At 45.2% G+C, this 15,401-nt stretch overlaps 1 protein-coding gene across 1 annotated transcript; it reads left to right on the forward strand.

Annotated features, from left to right (window-relative positions):
• The first annotated feature begins 1,149 nt into the window (after window positions 1–1,149).
• Window positions 1,150–14,571, forward strand: LOC126561603 (paramyosin, long form). The gene is made up of 10 exons (XM_050217849.1): window positions 1,150–1,301; window positions 2,340–2,396; window positions 4,673–4,759; window positions 4,823–4,989; window positions 5,916–6,915; window positions 6,996–7,108; window positions 12,886–13,405; window positions 13,479–13,574; window positions 13,650–13,931; window positions 14,006–14,571. The coding sequence occupies exons 1-10, from the start codon at window positions 1,182–1,184 to the stop codon at window positions 14,210–14,212; spliced, it is 2,649 nt and encodes an 882-aa protein (XP_050073806.1). The 5' UTR covers window positions 1,150–1,181; the 3' UTR covers window positions 14,213–14,571.
• The last annotated feature ends 830 nt before the right edge of the window (window positions 14,572–15,401 follow it).

Below are 15,401 nucleotides of genomic sequence, written 5' to 3' on the forward strand. Positions count from 1 at the left end.
GGCTATCGCCGAGCTTCTCGCATATTTCTCTGGTCAGTTGGCACAGCCATAGGAAGGCAAAGGTGTGCTTCCGCCATTTGCAATGGCACAGCAGTTTCGGTCCAATACATTTTGACATCACCAACACAAACCTTCAGTGAGCACGGTTTTGAATGTATGGGACATGCGAGAGGATCGTCGAGAAAAAAACAACACACCACACACAAAATGAGCCCGAGCGGCACGTACAGCGAATGGGACAACCGGAGTCGCAGGAAAGGAAAATTCTTCCCACCGAATGACGCCATCGGGCCAACATGGAGGTGCATGAATGTGTACGGCACGTACGAGCTAGACAGCGCCGGGAGGACAAAATATGAGTAAACCGTGAGTATTTATAAAACAATAAAACAATCCGTGTCCGTGCTAATTTTAAAACACCTGACTAACGCGAACGGAACGATTTTGATGCGTGCGCAATACGGATCACGGTGTGCGCCGTGATGATACGGTAAGAGATTCGAGAGCAGATTCGTATGGAAACACGCTCCCTAAATCTTCACCGGTGGTACCATTGCGTGTGGATAGTTTTCCTTCCAATTTGCCTCAGCCGGTGGTTTTTGATCGTTTGGCAGTTCAATCCGTCAGCACCACTACTACGAAAGGCCACCATACCAAGCACACATTGACTCGGATCGGGACTCGGAACGCAGCAGTGAATCGCAGTCTGCGCAAACGCCACTGCCAGCAGTGCCGTTCGGATGGAAATGCGAAATGGGTTGTAGATGCTAGAGGGATCGGTGATTGCCAGCGGTGACACGCACACAGAGGCCCATGTGCGGATGCGTATGCCGAGGATGGATCGGGGAAAAAAAACCGGTGGCCGGTTAGTAGATCACCAAACTTGCTCCGGCATTTATGAAAACCACGGCACCTAGTGTGCTTCTGACAGTCGGTTCAATCGGTGTTCAGGGTGGATTGATCCTGGTTTAACTCTGCCTGGTGGGGGACGTGTTCTAGTGTTTTCTCGCGCTCTCTTTCCTCGCAAATTCTCTCTTTCTCTCTCGAAAACGATCGAACGAGTGTGAACCTTCCGCGCGCCATTGCGTCGGTTACATTAGTGTGTTCCAGGCGCATCTTTCTCAGTATCGCGCGAATCAGCGCAAATTCGAGTTCGTAAGCGCCATTGTGAGACGAAAAATATGTCGTCGTCCGCCGTCACTACCAAAACGTCCAAGTACACCTACCGCTCGTCCGGTGGTGGAACCGCCGATGTCAGCATCGAGTACAGTGCCGATCTGAGCGCTCTGTCCCGACTGGAGGTGAGTTTTTCGGGTTACACAAAATACCCGAACGGTCAGTGTCACGCAAGGATCGAACAAAGGGGAACTACGACTGGAACTGGAATCACCCGGCTCAACGTGCGCACCACACAAGTACATACTCACACTCGTAGCCTACGGAACATAGTCTCTACTACAACAACAACAACAAAAACAGGAAACTATTTCTGCCATGCTTTACATTACTTATATTCTCACACACCATTCACACTACATCTGGAGTGTTTTGCCATAACCTGTCCAACCAAAGTAAAACGCCTGCACAATGCTTCCAGCTGATCAAAGCTCTCAACAACCAATGCTACACACTACCACAGCTCACTGACACTTACCACTTCCGTGATCGAGTGACATCTAACACATTCCACTAAGTATCCTATCCCCCTCAAATATGCAATGGTGCAACTCTTGTGAGCATAAATGTGTGTTCGAGAACCTTCTCGGTGTTATGGTGAAATGGTTTTGTGAAAAGCTCTGCTGCCAGCTACTTGAATGCCTACTGCTACTGCTAGTATTTGCTAATGCGATCGGTAAAGTGTGATCAGTGTTACAACATTTAATTCCTAAAAAAAAAAAAAAAACTCAACGTCAATGCGCATTTGCAGCATTCTTTCATTACTACATAGCTCCAAATGCTGTGGAAGCTATAGTGTTTTTTGGTGCAAGAAAAGTATATTCAACGTCGTACCGTCCACTATATAAAAGTGCCTTTAAAACATCGCAGCTCCAGATACAGAAGTGCATGTTGCGTAGAGAGCGGATCGTTGCAAACCCTTGATAATAATCTACTAGCAAAAATTGTGTGGCATAGCTTACCAGTGCGTACCTTGTGTGTGAGATAATTTTCAGAAACATTATATTGCTACGAACAGAAGTGTGTATTTGTGTGGTGGTGTGCTCTAGTGAGGTGGTGAAATTAATAGTTCCCGATGAGTTCCCCAAAACTTGTGTGCAATACACTTCGCCAACAAGCACAATGCACGGTTCAAACTTTCCACGGTTCTCGTCTGATTTCAGGACAAAATCCGTCTCCTGCAGGAAGACTTGGAGTCGGAACGTGGTCTTCGTCAAAGGGTAAGTTATGAGTGTTGCGACCATGCTACTATACTAAACAGTATTTTGGACAAATTCAAAAGAAGAATTAAGAACTATTCTACCTTTCTATTATCAGAGCAATGGCCGTTTTCGAAAACCAAAACTGCCCTAAACTGTAGCGATAATCATTTGCCAGCCTTTTATGCCTTTTTACCAATGTTTTATGAAGCGACCATATAAATCCTTTGAACGTAAAAACCGTTTACGACTTTAAGGTTTTTACTTCTTTTAGGGGCCAGTTGTAAAAATAGGCGCTAACGATCGATCGAGCAGACACCGATCGGTTGCACTCATTTAAACGACCTGCTCTCTTTTTTCACACGTCAATCGCACTTCCGGCAGTGACCAACACTGGTCACCCCGTATGCGGCTGCCTATGCCTGTTACACCTTCGTGGGCGGACACTCATACCCATCGATTTGCAAATGCGACCTGTCATACGTCGGACAAACGTATTTGAAGTGCCGGCATGTACTTCTTTGCTGCAACTCCCAACCATACCCCCCCCTCCCCAGCGCCACCTAACCTTGGGGATGAGTCTTGAAACATTTCGGGCAATATACACCGCTGATTGGCAGGGGTTTGTAAGGGTCCTTGAGTGGCAAAGCCATTACATCATCCCGTAGCGCACAAGCATCACACCTTCGAGCGCAGATTGTTCCTCGTTCTTTGGGCCGGTATAAAGTTTTAGGTGAATTTCGTCGGTAGTTTCCACCACCGCTCGACAGGTCGACCAACTGTTCCGTGCGGATACAGAAAACACTGTCCTATCGCATCCACTGTAAGACGGCTCCCTCGAGCGCTAAAAATAGCTCCCGTTCCTGCGATCGTACGGAGAAGGTGGTTTTAGATCGTTTCATACAAGGTGTACACACATGTCTGTGTAGTTGTACGTTTGCTCTTGGGCACTGTTGCGTATGTGTGAGTGTGTGTGTGTGTGTGTGTGTGTGCGTGGCTAGATAAACTGAAAACGGCAAAAGAGAATATTGGCCTTTCGAAAATAGTTTTCTCGGCAGAGTAAGCGATTACTAGTTTAGCAGACGTAGCTGAACTTGGATCAGAACCATCCATAAAGACGGATTTGGTGGGCCTAAGCTAAAATCGTTAGCCCACCCTTACAGCTTTGTTAAGCCAAAGTGCGTTGCCGTAGTCATGCAAACCATCCACAGTTGAAATACTCGCTGCGAATGCGACTCTTCGGTAAGCCATCTGCTAAACTCCTCCGCTAGCCACCCGAATCCTCCACACACCTTTATTTTTGTCAGCACATTCCGCAGAGGGCAGCAAGTTAAGGAACGCGCGTGTGCCTAGGCTAGCTGCACGTACCATTGGACCGCCCGCAGCAGACGTTTCTTACAGTGCATGAATCAGGCTCATTGCGTTTCTCGACAATAAAAAAAAAATCACTTGCAATAAAACTCTTCATCTTTGCGCGGCGTGTGCCGGTTACCAACGTTGTGAGGCGGTGTGCTCTTTTTCTTACATTTCATTCTTATTTTCAAACCGGCGAGATACGTTATGCGCGTGAAGTAGTGATTTCATTGCAATTAAAAATATAAATCACGCTTGATATTAAGAGTAAACAGTCCTGATGGTGATCATTATGATTTTCCATGTGACACATTTTTCTCATATACATATACCTCTTCCTCGTTTCTGTACCCGGTTCTGTACTAGATATGCGTGCCGCCACATTGCGTAGGATGTGGCCTTCTTGCGTTCCGAAAACCCCGCTGAAATGCACACATCTCTCAAACACCTAAGGCGGACTGCCAAAAATAGATCTCCTTCCAACGTACGGTGCTGACTTACCTGACTTGGTTTCTGCGCTGCGAGCGCTGGGCCGCAAATTATTGCCACATTTTTCTGTTATTTCTAAAAGCGAATTTTACCAAATTTCTCCGGCCGAGTCTCGCGCGCATTCTTTTGTAAGAAATCTACCTTTCCATCAGTGTGACACCGTTGCGTTAGGTTGTGCAATTGATGCGACCACCCTATCAAACTTAAGGATGTAATACACAAGCTCAAAATGGGTTAAAAAAATAAGTTACTTTATTTACTAAATTTATTTCGGTATTTTTTATTCAGTTCCATTAAAGACTTTTTTAACCTAAACAGTATCAACTACTTAATGTCAAAGACATAAAGAAAAAAGGGGACTTTAAACATTTTTATATTTCACTCTACTAACCAATCGAGTCATCCTCACGCTTCTGATTGCAACATCTCTAAAAATCGTTCATCTCTTGTTCTAGATTGAACGAGAGAAAGCTGATCTCAGCGTGCAGGTGATTCAGCTTTCGGAGCGTCTCGAAGAAGCCGAGGGTGGTGCAGAGGGACAGGTAAGTGGCACCAATAGCTACACACAGAACGATCAACTGAGCGATTCCTACCGTTTCCCGCAGCTGGAAATCAACCGCAAGCGTGATGCCGAGTTGACCAAGCTGCGCAAACTTCTCGAGGATGTGCATCTGGAGTCGGAAGAGACTGCCCATATCCTGAAGCGAAAGCACCAGGAGATTGTCAGCGACTTCAACGAACAGATCGAAACTTTGACAAAGTCAAGGCAGAGGTAAAGTTGGGTTTTTTCATTAGAAACTCCTTAACCCTAGAGCAACATTTTAAAAACAACCTCAATTTTCCCTACACTATCGCTATCTTGCTCATGCTAAATAATCAATCGCAAAGCAAAAGCTACCATTCAACTAACACCCACTCATTGCTCATCGAGTGGCCACCGTGCTCTGGGTGATGATTAAGTTACGATTCGTCATTTCATTCTCCTACCCGTCGACTCCCGCCGACATTTCTCAGATATGACTTTTTCGTAACTCTTTGCGCACGTCACACAACACACGTTTCAGTGCTGGGCCGCGGCTGTTGTCGGTAATATCGAAGCGTGATCACATAACTGCCTATCGCAAACGTGCGACTGCCCATTTTCCATATGGGTTTTCTCACTTACTCGCTCGCTCACTTACTCCTCCGCTCGCGATACATCGCTACCAATGCTGACGCGGTGGAGTGGTGGTTCCTGCCGCTTACTGCTGAGGATATAGGCGGTGGTGAATCGGTGCAATCATCATTCCCCCACTGGTATGTAAACAGAACGATGCGTCCCAAGAACGCCAGCGAGCGCTTTCCGCGGGCCTGCTAGAGGCAACGTAAAACCTGGGAAGATGACATGACAGGTTTCGAGGCTGGCGGTCTATTTTAAGATTGGGACGTACTGCTCAGTTAAACGGGCCAAATATGTCGGTAAGCGAACGAAACTTTGCTTTGCGATGATCGTTCCACACTACACGGACCAGAATGGTAGCTTCAAAATTCATCTCCCACATCCAATTTTGATCACCTGTTGTTTTTCGCACCTTGCGTAGCTGCACCTTGCGTACCGTCTTGGGGCCGTAACTCATCCATCTAATAGATGAAATCGAACAGCAAAAAGTGACGAGTTAGATTACACGTACCTTTCTTTTGCGTATTTTACCGTTTTAGAGTCGAAAAAGAAAAATCGAAGCTGCAAGCAGAAATCTACGAGCTGCTGTCTCAAGTCGAAAGCATCTCTAAGGACAAGCAGATCAGCATCAAGACGATCGAGAAGCTCGAGGTCCAGGTGACTGAGCTGAACATTCGCATCGAGGAGCTGAACCGCACGATCGTGGACATTAGCTCGCACAAGACGCGTTTGTCGCAGGAAAACATTGACCTGGTCAAGTCGGTCCAGGACCTGAAGCTTAGTGTTGAGAGCATCTCGTTCTCGAAGACTCAGCTGAACTCACAGCTCGAGGAGGCGAGACGCCGCCTGGAGGAAGATGACCGTCGCCGCTCAATGCTCGAGTCCAGCCTGCACCAGGTCGAGACGGAACTGGAGTCCATTCGTCTGCAGCTGGAGGAAGAGTCCGAGGCCCGCCTGGACCTTGAGCGCCAGCTGGTTAAAGCAAATGGAGAGGCCGGTACCTTCAAATCCAAGTACGAAGCCGAATGCATGTCCCGTGTCGAGGAGGTCGAAGAGATCCGACGCAAGTACACGGTGCGCATCACCGAGTCGGAGGAACACATCGAGTCGCTGCAGGCCCGCCTGAGCAAGCTGGAGAAGGAAAAGAGCCGTCTGACGAGCGAAATCGAGGTGCTGATCATCGACCTGGAGAAGGCGAACAATGGCATCCGCGAGTACACCAAGCGCATCGAGATTCTCGAGAAGACAAACATCGAAATCAAGACCCGGCTAGAGGAAACGATTGCCCTGTACGATGCGTCGCAGCGCGATCTCCGCCAAAGAACTGCCGACTTCCAGCGCTTGTCGCACGAGCTGGACAAGACCCGTGAGCAGAAGGACCAGCTGGGACGCGATAACAACAAACTGCAGAACGAGCTGCACGAGTCACGCAGCACTGTCACCGAGTTGACGCGCCGTCTTCACGAGTATGAAATCGAGCTGCGTCGCCTGGAGAATGAACGCGAAGAGCTGACTGCCGCGTACAAGGAAGCTGAAGCCGTAAGTTCACTCATACCCACACAACTGCTTGTGGAGGATGTTTTTAGTAATCACTTTTGCATTTGTTTCGTAACTTACAGGGCCGCAAGGCTGAGGAGAAGCGGGCTCAGGCACTTTCTGCTGAGTACGGCCAGTTCCGCCATGACACTGAGCGTCGTCTGTTGGAGAAGGATGAAGAAATTGAATCTATTCGGTGAGTACAATCGCATCTCTGTGTTCTGTGCTAACTATATCAATTGTCATGGTGAATACTACGCCAGCATTGTTATATGCCAAGAATTGCCAAAGACAAACAAGTAACCGAGACTATTGTAACCGAATGTGGTCCTTCCACGACCGTAGCGCTATACGATGAAACGTTGGGTATAAAAGGTAGACTTAAGAAAGTTATTGAATGCAGAACATTTTCAAATTCTTACGCATACGATTGAATATGTCAAGAGATTTTACTGGTCACTTCTAGCTCCCGAAGCTATGGACCAACATTTTTTTACAAACTACCAGGCGTCTCCATTCACACCCAAATTCAATAGACACACATAAGTTAGCAAGCCCAAAGTTAAACAAACAATATGTACATTTTGTTTAATTCGAGGCTAAATGGTATCGTCTTCGTCCCGTCAGTTGCTTCATTTTCAGCAATGTGCCACTTTCTGCAACGACCTTTAAACAACCGTTCGTTAAAATCAAACAAACGAGTACACTTCTTCCTAGAACGAATCAAGCACAGTTTGTTGACCGCAACCGTTGAAAAACAATCGAATCAACGCCACCTTTCCCGAGTTCCCCCCCCCCCCCTCCCCTCCCAGACTGAAACCCGCTTTCATCAAAGCACATTGCTAACACGGGTTGCATACGAAAATATCTCATGCTCGTGCACGTTTTATACGCTTCCCGTATTCGGTAATCGATAAGCCCGTACATTACGATACGGAATGGTACGTGGCAGAGGTGGTCCTGAAAGTGAAATAAACCTGACGGGCGCTACATACACTTACCTTTTGGTGAGTCGCTAATGCCACGAGCACTGACGCGAGGACACTGATCTGATGGTATACTTTTCGTGGCCACATTTCTGACCGATCACTTTCGCTCGTGTGCAATCGATAGTTTTCACCCTCCTCCTTCTAGAACTGCTACTGACCTTACAATCAGTCGAACGGCAGCCAAGGTGAAGACCAGTTCAGTGATCAAGCATTAGTGACCTTCTAAGAACACAGCCACTATCCAATACAATTTTCAATACATTATTCATTCGCGGCCGCGTTGCGAATTATCGCTACTGACACTTCCAACTTGCTATGATAATTTTGTGCGCAATCGATTGCTGTCTTTTGATAATTTATTGAGTGCAACGTTCATTCCAACCAGTGCCAAATATCGGTGCCAATAAAATTGCAACACATTGCGATGCATTTCGTGCTAGTGACGTTTTCTTGGATTAAATCATTGTGGCTGGAATAGTCACGACAACTACTGCATAAATAGAACCGAGAATCAAATATGCTCCAATTCTAATTGTGTTAATATGTTGTGACAGTGATTCGCTTTTTAAATGATTATAGACAGTGGCATCTTACCAAATTTACGATGCCACAATGTTGAAAGCTGTTGAAGCCTGGTGGCTTTAACGCAACTATATCAGAAATAATCTTATGAGAAAAACTTGTGTATGATCTATTATGGAATACATCAATTTCTATTTACACTTTTTGCAGACATGGAAACGACATTCCTTGAATATTTGATTAGAATATTTAAATTTTATAAACCCAGAAGTTATTTTTTACCTTTCTTAATGGCAGCTAAACAAAAAGCAAACTAAATCATAATCTCTAAATGCAAGCCGAAGTATAATAGTTGTCCGATTAAGGATTTTGGTTAACATCCAATCATTTAATGATTTGCAATATTTTTTAATGAACCCAAACCGTTTCCACTGCCTTTTAAACATTTAGTCACGAGTATGTTCGTAATATTTCATAATGAACCGAGTTCGGAACGTGTTTGCCATAAAAATCTACACACGCCGTAATTGCTCAATTAATTTACTACGAAAACAATGGCCCAATTGGAGTGTATGGGTGGTTTTACTCTAATTTTTACCACAGCAACGGGAGCCTGAACGACAGCACCTTACCATGGCACGAAGCTCAGTGCGTAATTCGCACGCCGCTCTAATCATTGCCATCAGTGCATTTCATTGTCCTTTATCATACGCTAAAAATACATCAAATCATTTGTTCTATTTCGAAAAGGTCTCACTGGTGTTTTTACTACTTTCGTCACGTCACTGGCGTTTTCTTACGGCATTGCTTCTTTCCCATGGTGTAGTGTAGACAGTTTTCGTTCGAACCGAGCAGTAGCACAACACAAGGAAAACAAGGGAACAAGAGTTAGAACAACACCGTATGCGTTGGTATGTGTGTTGGAAAATAGGTGCAAAAACGACAAATACGCTGTTCATACAGAAAAATCGCAAAACATTACGTTGGCTATTTTTTCTAAAACACACATATAAGAGACATATATGACAACGACAACACACATATTGTGTGTTTGTGTGTGAGTATTTGAACAAGAATAAAGCGATTGATACATTGGGAGTTAGATTCTATCGATTGCCGTATAGAAGCTAGCTGAGGTTAGTGGAAACCTCTCTCATTTTGCGGCTGTGTGCACATCCTTCTCCGTACTCGCTCACGCTTCCCTTGCTGCGTAAGCTTCTGCGGGCGCAATCAAGATGGCACCACTGTTTGCGTTGGACAACCGGTGCGAAAGACGCGAGAGGCTCATCCCCACCCAGATTTACCAAAACAACTACGGACACGCGATGCACTACTACCAACCCATGATAGACTATCTCGATACGAAGAGTGCGAATGCCGAACCGTCTCCGCTTCCCGATCCCCGTTGCCCGTACCTTCCGTACACGGAGGAGCGCGGTCTTAACCGCTATCACACCGGCTACTTCCACTTCCGACCGTACAGCGACCGGGAGGTCGTCCGACTATCGGAGGCAGCAGTTGACACGGCGGAACGGTACCTACCCGACTACCGATTCGACATAAAGCGCTCAGTTCTCAGTGTGACCGCGACTGCCGACGCAGCTAGGCTCAAGAAGCACGTACCCGCGGACAGTGTGATCGAACGTTACCAGCGCAAAGTTTCCGCACGGAACGCTCAGGACGCAGCAGACGAACGACGTAACAGGATGGCATTGATCAAGCGTACCCAGTTCTACGGCGATCTGAAGAGCTCAGACGACCTCTCGCCACAGCTGAAGAAGGCAATCAAGGGAAAATCGGCGGATCAGATCAAGAATATCCTGCTGAACGAGTCACGCCGAACGCGCGAATCGGAGGAACGTTCGCTGAGCCAAGTTAACAGCCGGTTCAGTTCTTCCGTGTCACGCCAGGCGGTCGGCAGCCGTGCCAACAGCGAGGTGCGGTACATTGTCAAGCGATCGACTAGCACCGTCGATGTTAGCCAAGCCGCGGAGGAAGCATCCACTCAGTACAAGGCTGTCCACACGTCCGTCGACAATGTGCGCCGGGAGATTAAGAACTTCGCCGTCAAGACGCAGGAATTTCTGCACGATACCAGGTGAACTACCGCAATTTTGATCTTCACATCCCGTACCTTATTACATATTTTATCCGACCAACAAAACGCCCTGCAACAGCTGTAGTCATCGTTAGTGTTAGTTAGTCCAGTGATGACTAACTAGTATACAATGTGGGATACATTATCTGCTTTTTGTATAGGATTAATATTTGTGAGGAGTCGCAACTTGTGCATTATTTTCCCATATGGTGTATTTTGTCCTTCTATTGCCCTTCAATTCCAAACACACAAACACGTATGCATAAGCGCTTAGTTCTATATCTCTAGTTCCCAATATTTCCTTACAAATTGTAACACTCGCACAACCGAGAGTTTGCTGTTTGTCTTCTTGAATCCAGAAAATCTATTGCCCCATCAATGCTAGGTAATGTATCGAGTCTCTGTGAGTAGAATCTTTGCTCGAATTTTCTATGTCATTCATCCTACACTCAAAGTCCGTGCGCTGATCTCATTCCTCTAGCTGCAGACACGATGGTCTGATTGTCGTGACCTCGTGCGTTACTGCTTTGTCGAGTGTCATTTTTGCAGCTATGCAAAATTTTGCTTGTACATAATTACCATTTTTCTTTTCTACTTCCCACCACATGCACACAAACACGCCTTTCCCGTGTGGCTATGGGCCATCAGTTCCTGTGCATTTATAAATCTTATCCATCGACGTTGCTCTCCCAAGGTCTTCGCCATTTCTACATCGTTTGCTTGGTTCGGCAAATCTAATCCATTCATCAAGCTCGCCAACAACGTTCAGTAAGACTTTAAGCAAGTCCAATACGCGTTGACTAGCATTGAAAAGAGAACCTGCTTATAAATACCGACCAGAATGGCCTGTTCAATGTTTTCGAAGTTAAATATATATTTATATATTTACATCCATTGCTTCGCAAATGATTTCTACAGACACAGCATTCGCGCAATATTAGACAGGGATGCCACCAGTCTGACGGATGGACGACCCCACAAGATCGGTCATTTTGAAGTCGGTACATACCGACGGTATTATTTTTTACTATTTTTGCATACCTTCGTCTCTGCGGTATGGGAAATGTTATTTGTGGGATTCGCTGCTACCCCTGATGTCCTAGAATCGGTTGTTCCTTACCTTGAACTGCTTTCGTCTAGGCTTTCTAACATTTCCGTACGGTTTGAAGCACCAAGCGATGTCAAGTTTATTTATTTGTATTACGCGCGGTACGATTTTTTTTTTTACTATGTAGCGCACTCGCTTCTGCTTACAATCTTGTCAACCGAGGGTTTAATTTATTACATAAATATACACTTGCTCTTCGGACGTGTCACCCATGAACAAACGTTACTGCTGCTATAAAGTTCACCACTGGCGTGGTTGATTTGAAGTTGTTTAATATGAATATGGAGCTATAACTTTGAACACGTTTCGTTTTCTTTACCAACGTTTTTTTTTTGCGGCGCATCGTCATGTTTGTTTATTTTCAAATAAAAAGTAATTGCAGGTTTTTGCACTTCATGAAATTGGATTCCGCTATCATAAAATTAGGTCAAGAAAATTAGGTCTAAAATCGAATTATTTTCTCCCTCGAATAAAAATATTGGAAGACTATACCAACAAAAAATGTCACAGGCGGCTCGGTAATTTTACTTAGTGTAGTAAACAATTCTAGGTCGTTAAACCAAAAGGAAGTCCAACAAACAACCTAATTCCGTTCAACAGACTGTTCGACAAAACTGGCAGTTGTTTTTATTTGATGTAATGAAGTATTATGTCTAATAATATTCACAACGAACATACTTCGGCATAATGCCAAAAGTGATCCAACGATATCTTTTTAGCTCTGTTCGGCATTCTACCTCTCACTATAAGTGAATATGTCTGCTATGAACTATTTGATTTGATTTTAAGTATTATTCTACAAAATATGCAACTGAACTAATTTCATTTTTCTAAAAAGTCACACTTGATCGTACAAACGATTCGTTATGATTCATTCTATTCATTGACAGTGCTGAACAACAACCTCTTAGTGTAATTAATTATAGCACTGTTGCAGTTACTGCTGGCCAAAGGTCCATCTCGACCATTTCTATGACTCACATGATCTAACAATACTTGGGAAATCCGTTTAGTGCGTAGCGTCGTCGTTGGATGAGAAAAGGACGGTGACGAACATTGATTTGTAGTGTTTTATTTTATTTTTAACTTATGTCTATCATTCTGTTGTCGTTAGAGATTGTTGTACCGATTTGCACCGATGAAATGGGTATTCGCATATTGTGCACCTTAAATGATTAATCGAAAAGCTCTAATATCCCACCTGGGAAAGTCCTCTTAGTATAACCCTTTTGCTTCCCTTTCCTCACCATCCGTAGCAAGCAGACCAGCATCGAAATCGAACAGCTGAATGCTCGTGTCGTCGAGGCGGAGACCAAGCTGAAGAGCGAGGTCCAGCGTATCAAGAAGAAGCTGCAGATCCAGATCACCGAGCTGGAGATGTCCCTGGATGTGGCCAACCACACCAACATCGAGCTGCAGAAGACCATCAAGAAGCAGTCGCTGCAGCTGACCGAGATGCAGGCTCACTACGAGGAGATCCAGCGACAGCTGCAGTCTACCGTCGACCAGTACGGTATTGCTCAGCGCCGCATCCAATCGCTCACCGGCGAGCTGGAGGAGATCCGCGTCAACTACGATTCCTCGCTGCGCGCTAAGCGTCAAGTGGAGGTGTCGCTCGAGGACGCAACTACTCGTATCAACGAGTTGAGCGTGGTTAACGCCAACTATGCATCGCTCAAGGCTAAGCTGGAAACCGAACTGCAGACCCTGGCCGCCGACTACGAAGAAGTCACCCGCGAGCTGCGTGTCAGCGATGAACGCTACCAGAAGATTCAGGTATTATCGAAGGGCAGGGCTGTGACGCTCTATGGCATTATTTACAAATGATTTTCCTCGTTGGTTTTTTCAGGTCGAGCTTAAGCACACCGTCGAGCTTCTGCACGAGGAGCAAGAAAGAATTGTTAAGATCGAAGCCATCAAGAAGTCGCTCGAAGTTGAGGTTAAGGTAGGTTACGTTCTTATGTTTTAACTGACAAAAAAGGTGATCTACTATTTATTCTGCTCTATTTATTCCTAACAGCAACTGTCTATTCGTCTGGAAGAAGTCGAGGTCAATGCCGTGGCCGGTAGCAGACGCATCATCAACAAGCTCGAGGCCCGCCTGCGTGACATCGAAGTCGAACTGGATGAGGAAAGACGAAAGCACGCCGAAACGATCAAGATTCTGCGCAAGAAGGAACGTTCGGTCAAGGAAGTGTACATTCAGATCGAGGAGGATCAGAAGAACATTCAGATCCTGCAGGACGCCCTGGAGAAGGCCAACCAGAAGATCGCTGCCTACAAGCGTCAGCTAACCGAACAGGTACCTACACCGGAGTGCAGAGCGGCGTTTTGTTTGTTTACAGTGCACTTGCTTAACACATCATCTGCTTACAGGAACAATGCTCACAGCAGAGTGTCACCAAGGTTCGCCGTTTCCAGCGAGAGCTCGAGGCCGCCGAAGATCGTGCCGAAGTGGCTGAGAGCAATCTGAGTATGGTACGCGCCAAGCACCGTACGTTCGTCACCACCTCGACTGTGCCCGGATCGCAGGTCTACCTGGTTCAAGAGACCACCCGGACCATCAACGAAACTTCGTCCTAAATTGTAGTTACGTCCCTTGCCTCCAGAGTGCTGCCCTACCATTGGCCGAACGGTCGTCGATACTGGATGAATGCTAGACGGCAGGAAAATCGGAAATCGCATTCAAGCGTCCCACCCAAGTCGGCCGCATAACAAGGAATCCCACTCTGGACACAGCACGCTGCCTTATTGGTTCATTTAATTATTTTACCCGTTTTCCTTCGAATGCGTCCTTGTGTACGTGTTGTGTTTTGCAGAATTTTTGTGTCCTTTTTTATCCTTTTCCTTAGCTCTTTACCACTTTTGTTTGTTTCCCGTTTCGTTGTGTATAGTTGTGTTTAACATTTGCGTCTCCCTCGTACATTAATTTTATCACGAAACAACGTCAGATGGAGACTACCAGCATAAGATGGAAAGATACTCGAACTAAACCCAATTCGAAAAATCAAAACAAGTATGTACGCAACTAGACCGTACACTGTTAACATCTCAAAATCTATATCAACAAAAGCTCTTTACAATGGAAGGCGTTAAATCTTAACAAATGCATGTTTGTTTGTGACATATGAGCTCGATCAGTATGTGCTGTGCATCGTTGCTGCTCTGAAGAAATGTGAATACTCTGCCCGATCATCATGGGTTGACACGATCTACCAAGCTAGGTCTAGAAGAAAAAAGTCGGTGGAGCAAACCTTCAAACAACATTCAACCAACAAACAGAAAAGCTAAAGCAACCGCAGCACACCAACCGCTTGTAAAGGAAAAAAATAAAGTTTACTGATAAAAATTATCTTACGAAAATAACAATATCACGAGCTGGGGTGAAGTTTTATCGCTAGTAGTTGATTTACAAAAATCGGTATTCAAAAGGCACAGCGCATACACCACTGCGTACGAGTGGAGTTTTGATTTTTTTTAAACCGTATACATTTTGTACGATAAAGATTTATATAAATAAAAATACTAAATTATACTGAATCGTGCTCGATCGAAACTGCATACCATATCCTGGTCGCACATTGCACATGATGCAGTTTTGGTTGTAACATTGTACAATACGTACAATTGAAGATTTCTATTTGAGTAAATTAAAATCGTTATGGTACTGTTAAGTTTTTGCAAAACTTAATGCAAAAAAAATTAATGATTTGGTAGAATGACATAACAACGATTTGTTTGGATTTTTACTCTTGTAATACTTTCTACAGCA

This window comes from Anopheles maculipalpis, chromosome 3RL (genome assembly GCF_943734695.1).
Source record: "Anopheles maculipalpis chromosome 3RL, idAnoMacuDA_375_x, whole genome shotgun sequence".
Taxonomy (NCBI): Eukaryota; Metazoa; Arthropoda; class Insecta; order Diptera; family Culicidae; genus Anopheles; species Anopheles maculipalpis.

Bases quoted from the DNA above. Each gene is read 5' to 3' on its own strand.
- LOC126561603 (XM_050217849.1), top strand. From the start codon at position 1,182: ATGTCGTCGTCCGCCGTCACTACCAAAACGTCCAAGTACACCTACCGC. The intron at 1,302-2,339 runs GTGAGTTTTTCG...GTCTGATTTCAG, and splicing joins GCGCTCTGTCCCGACTGGAG to GACAAAATCCGTCTCCTGCA. The intron at 2,397-4,672 runs GTAAGTTATGAG...CTCTTGTTCTAG, and splicing joins AACGTGGTCTTCGTCAAAGG to ATTGAACGAGAGAAAGCTGA.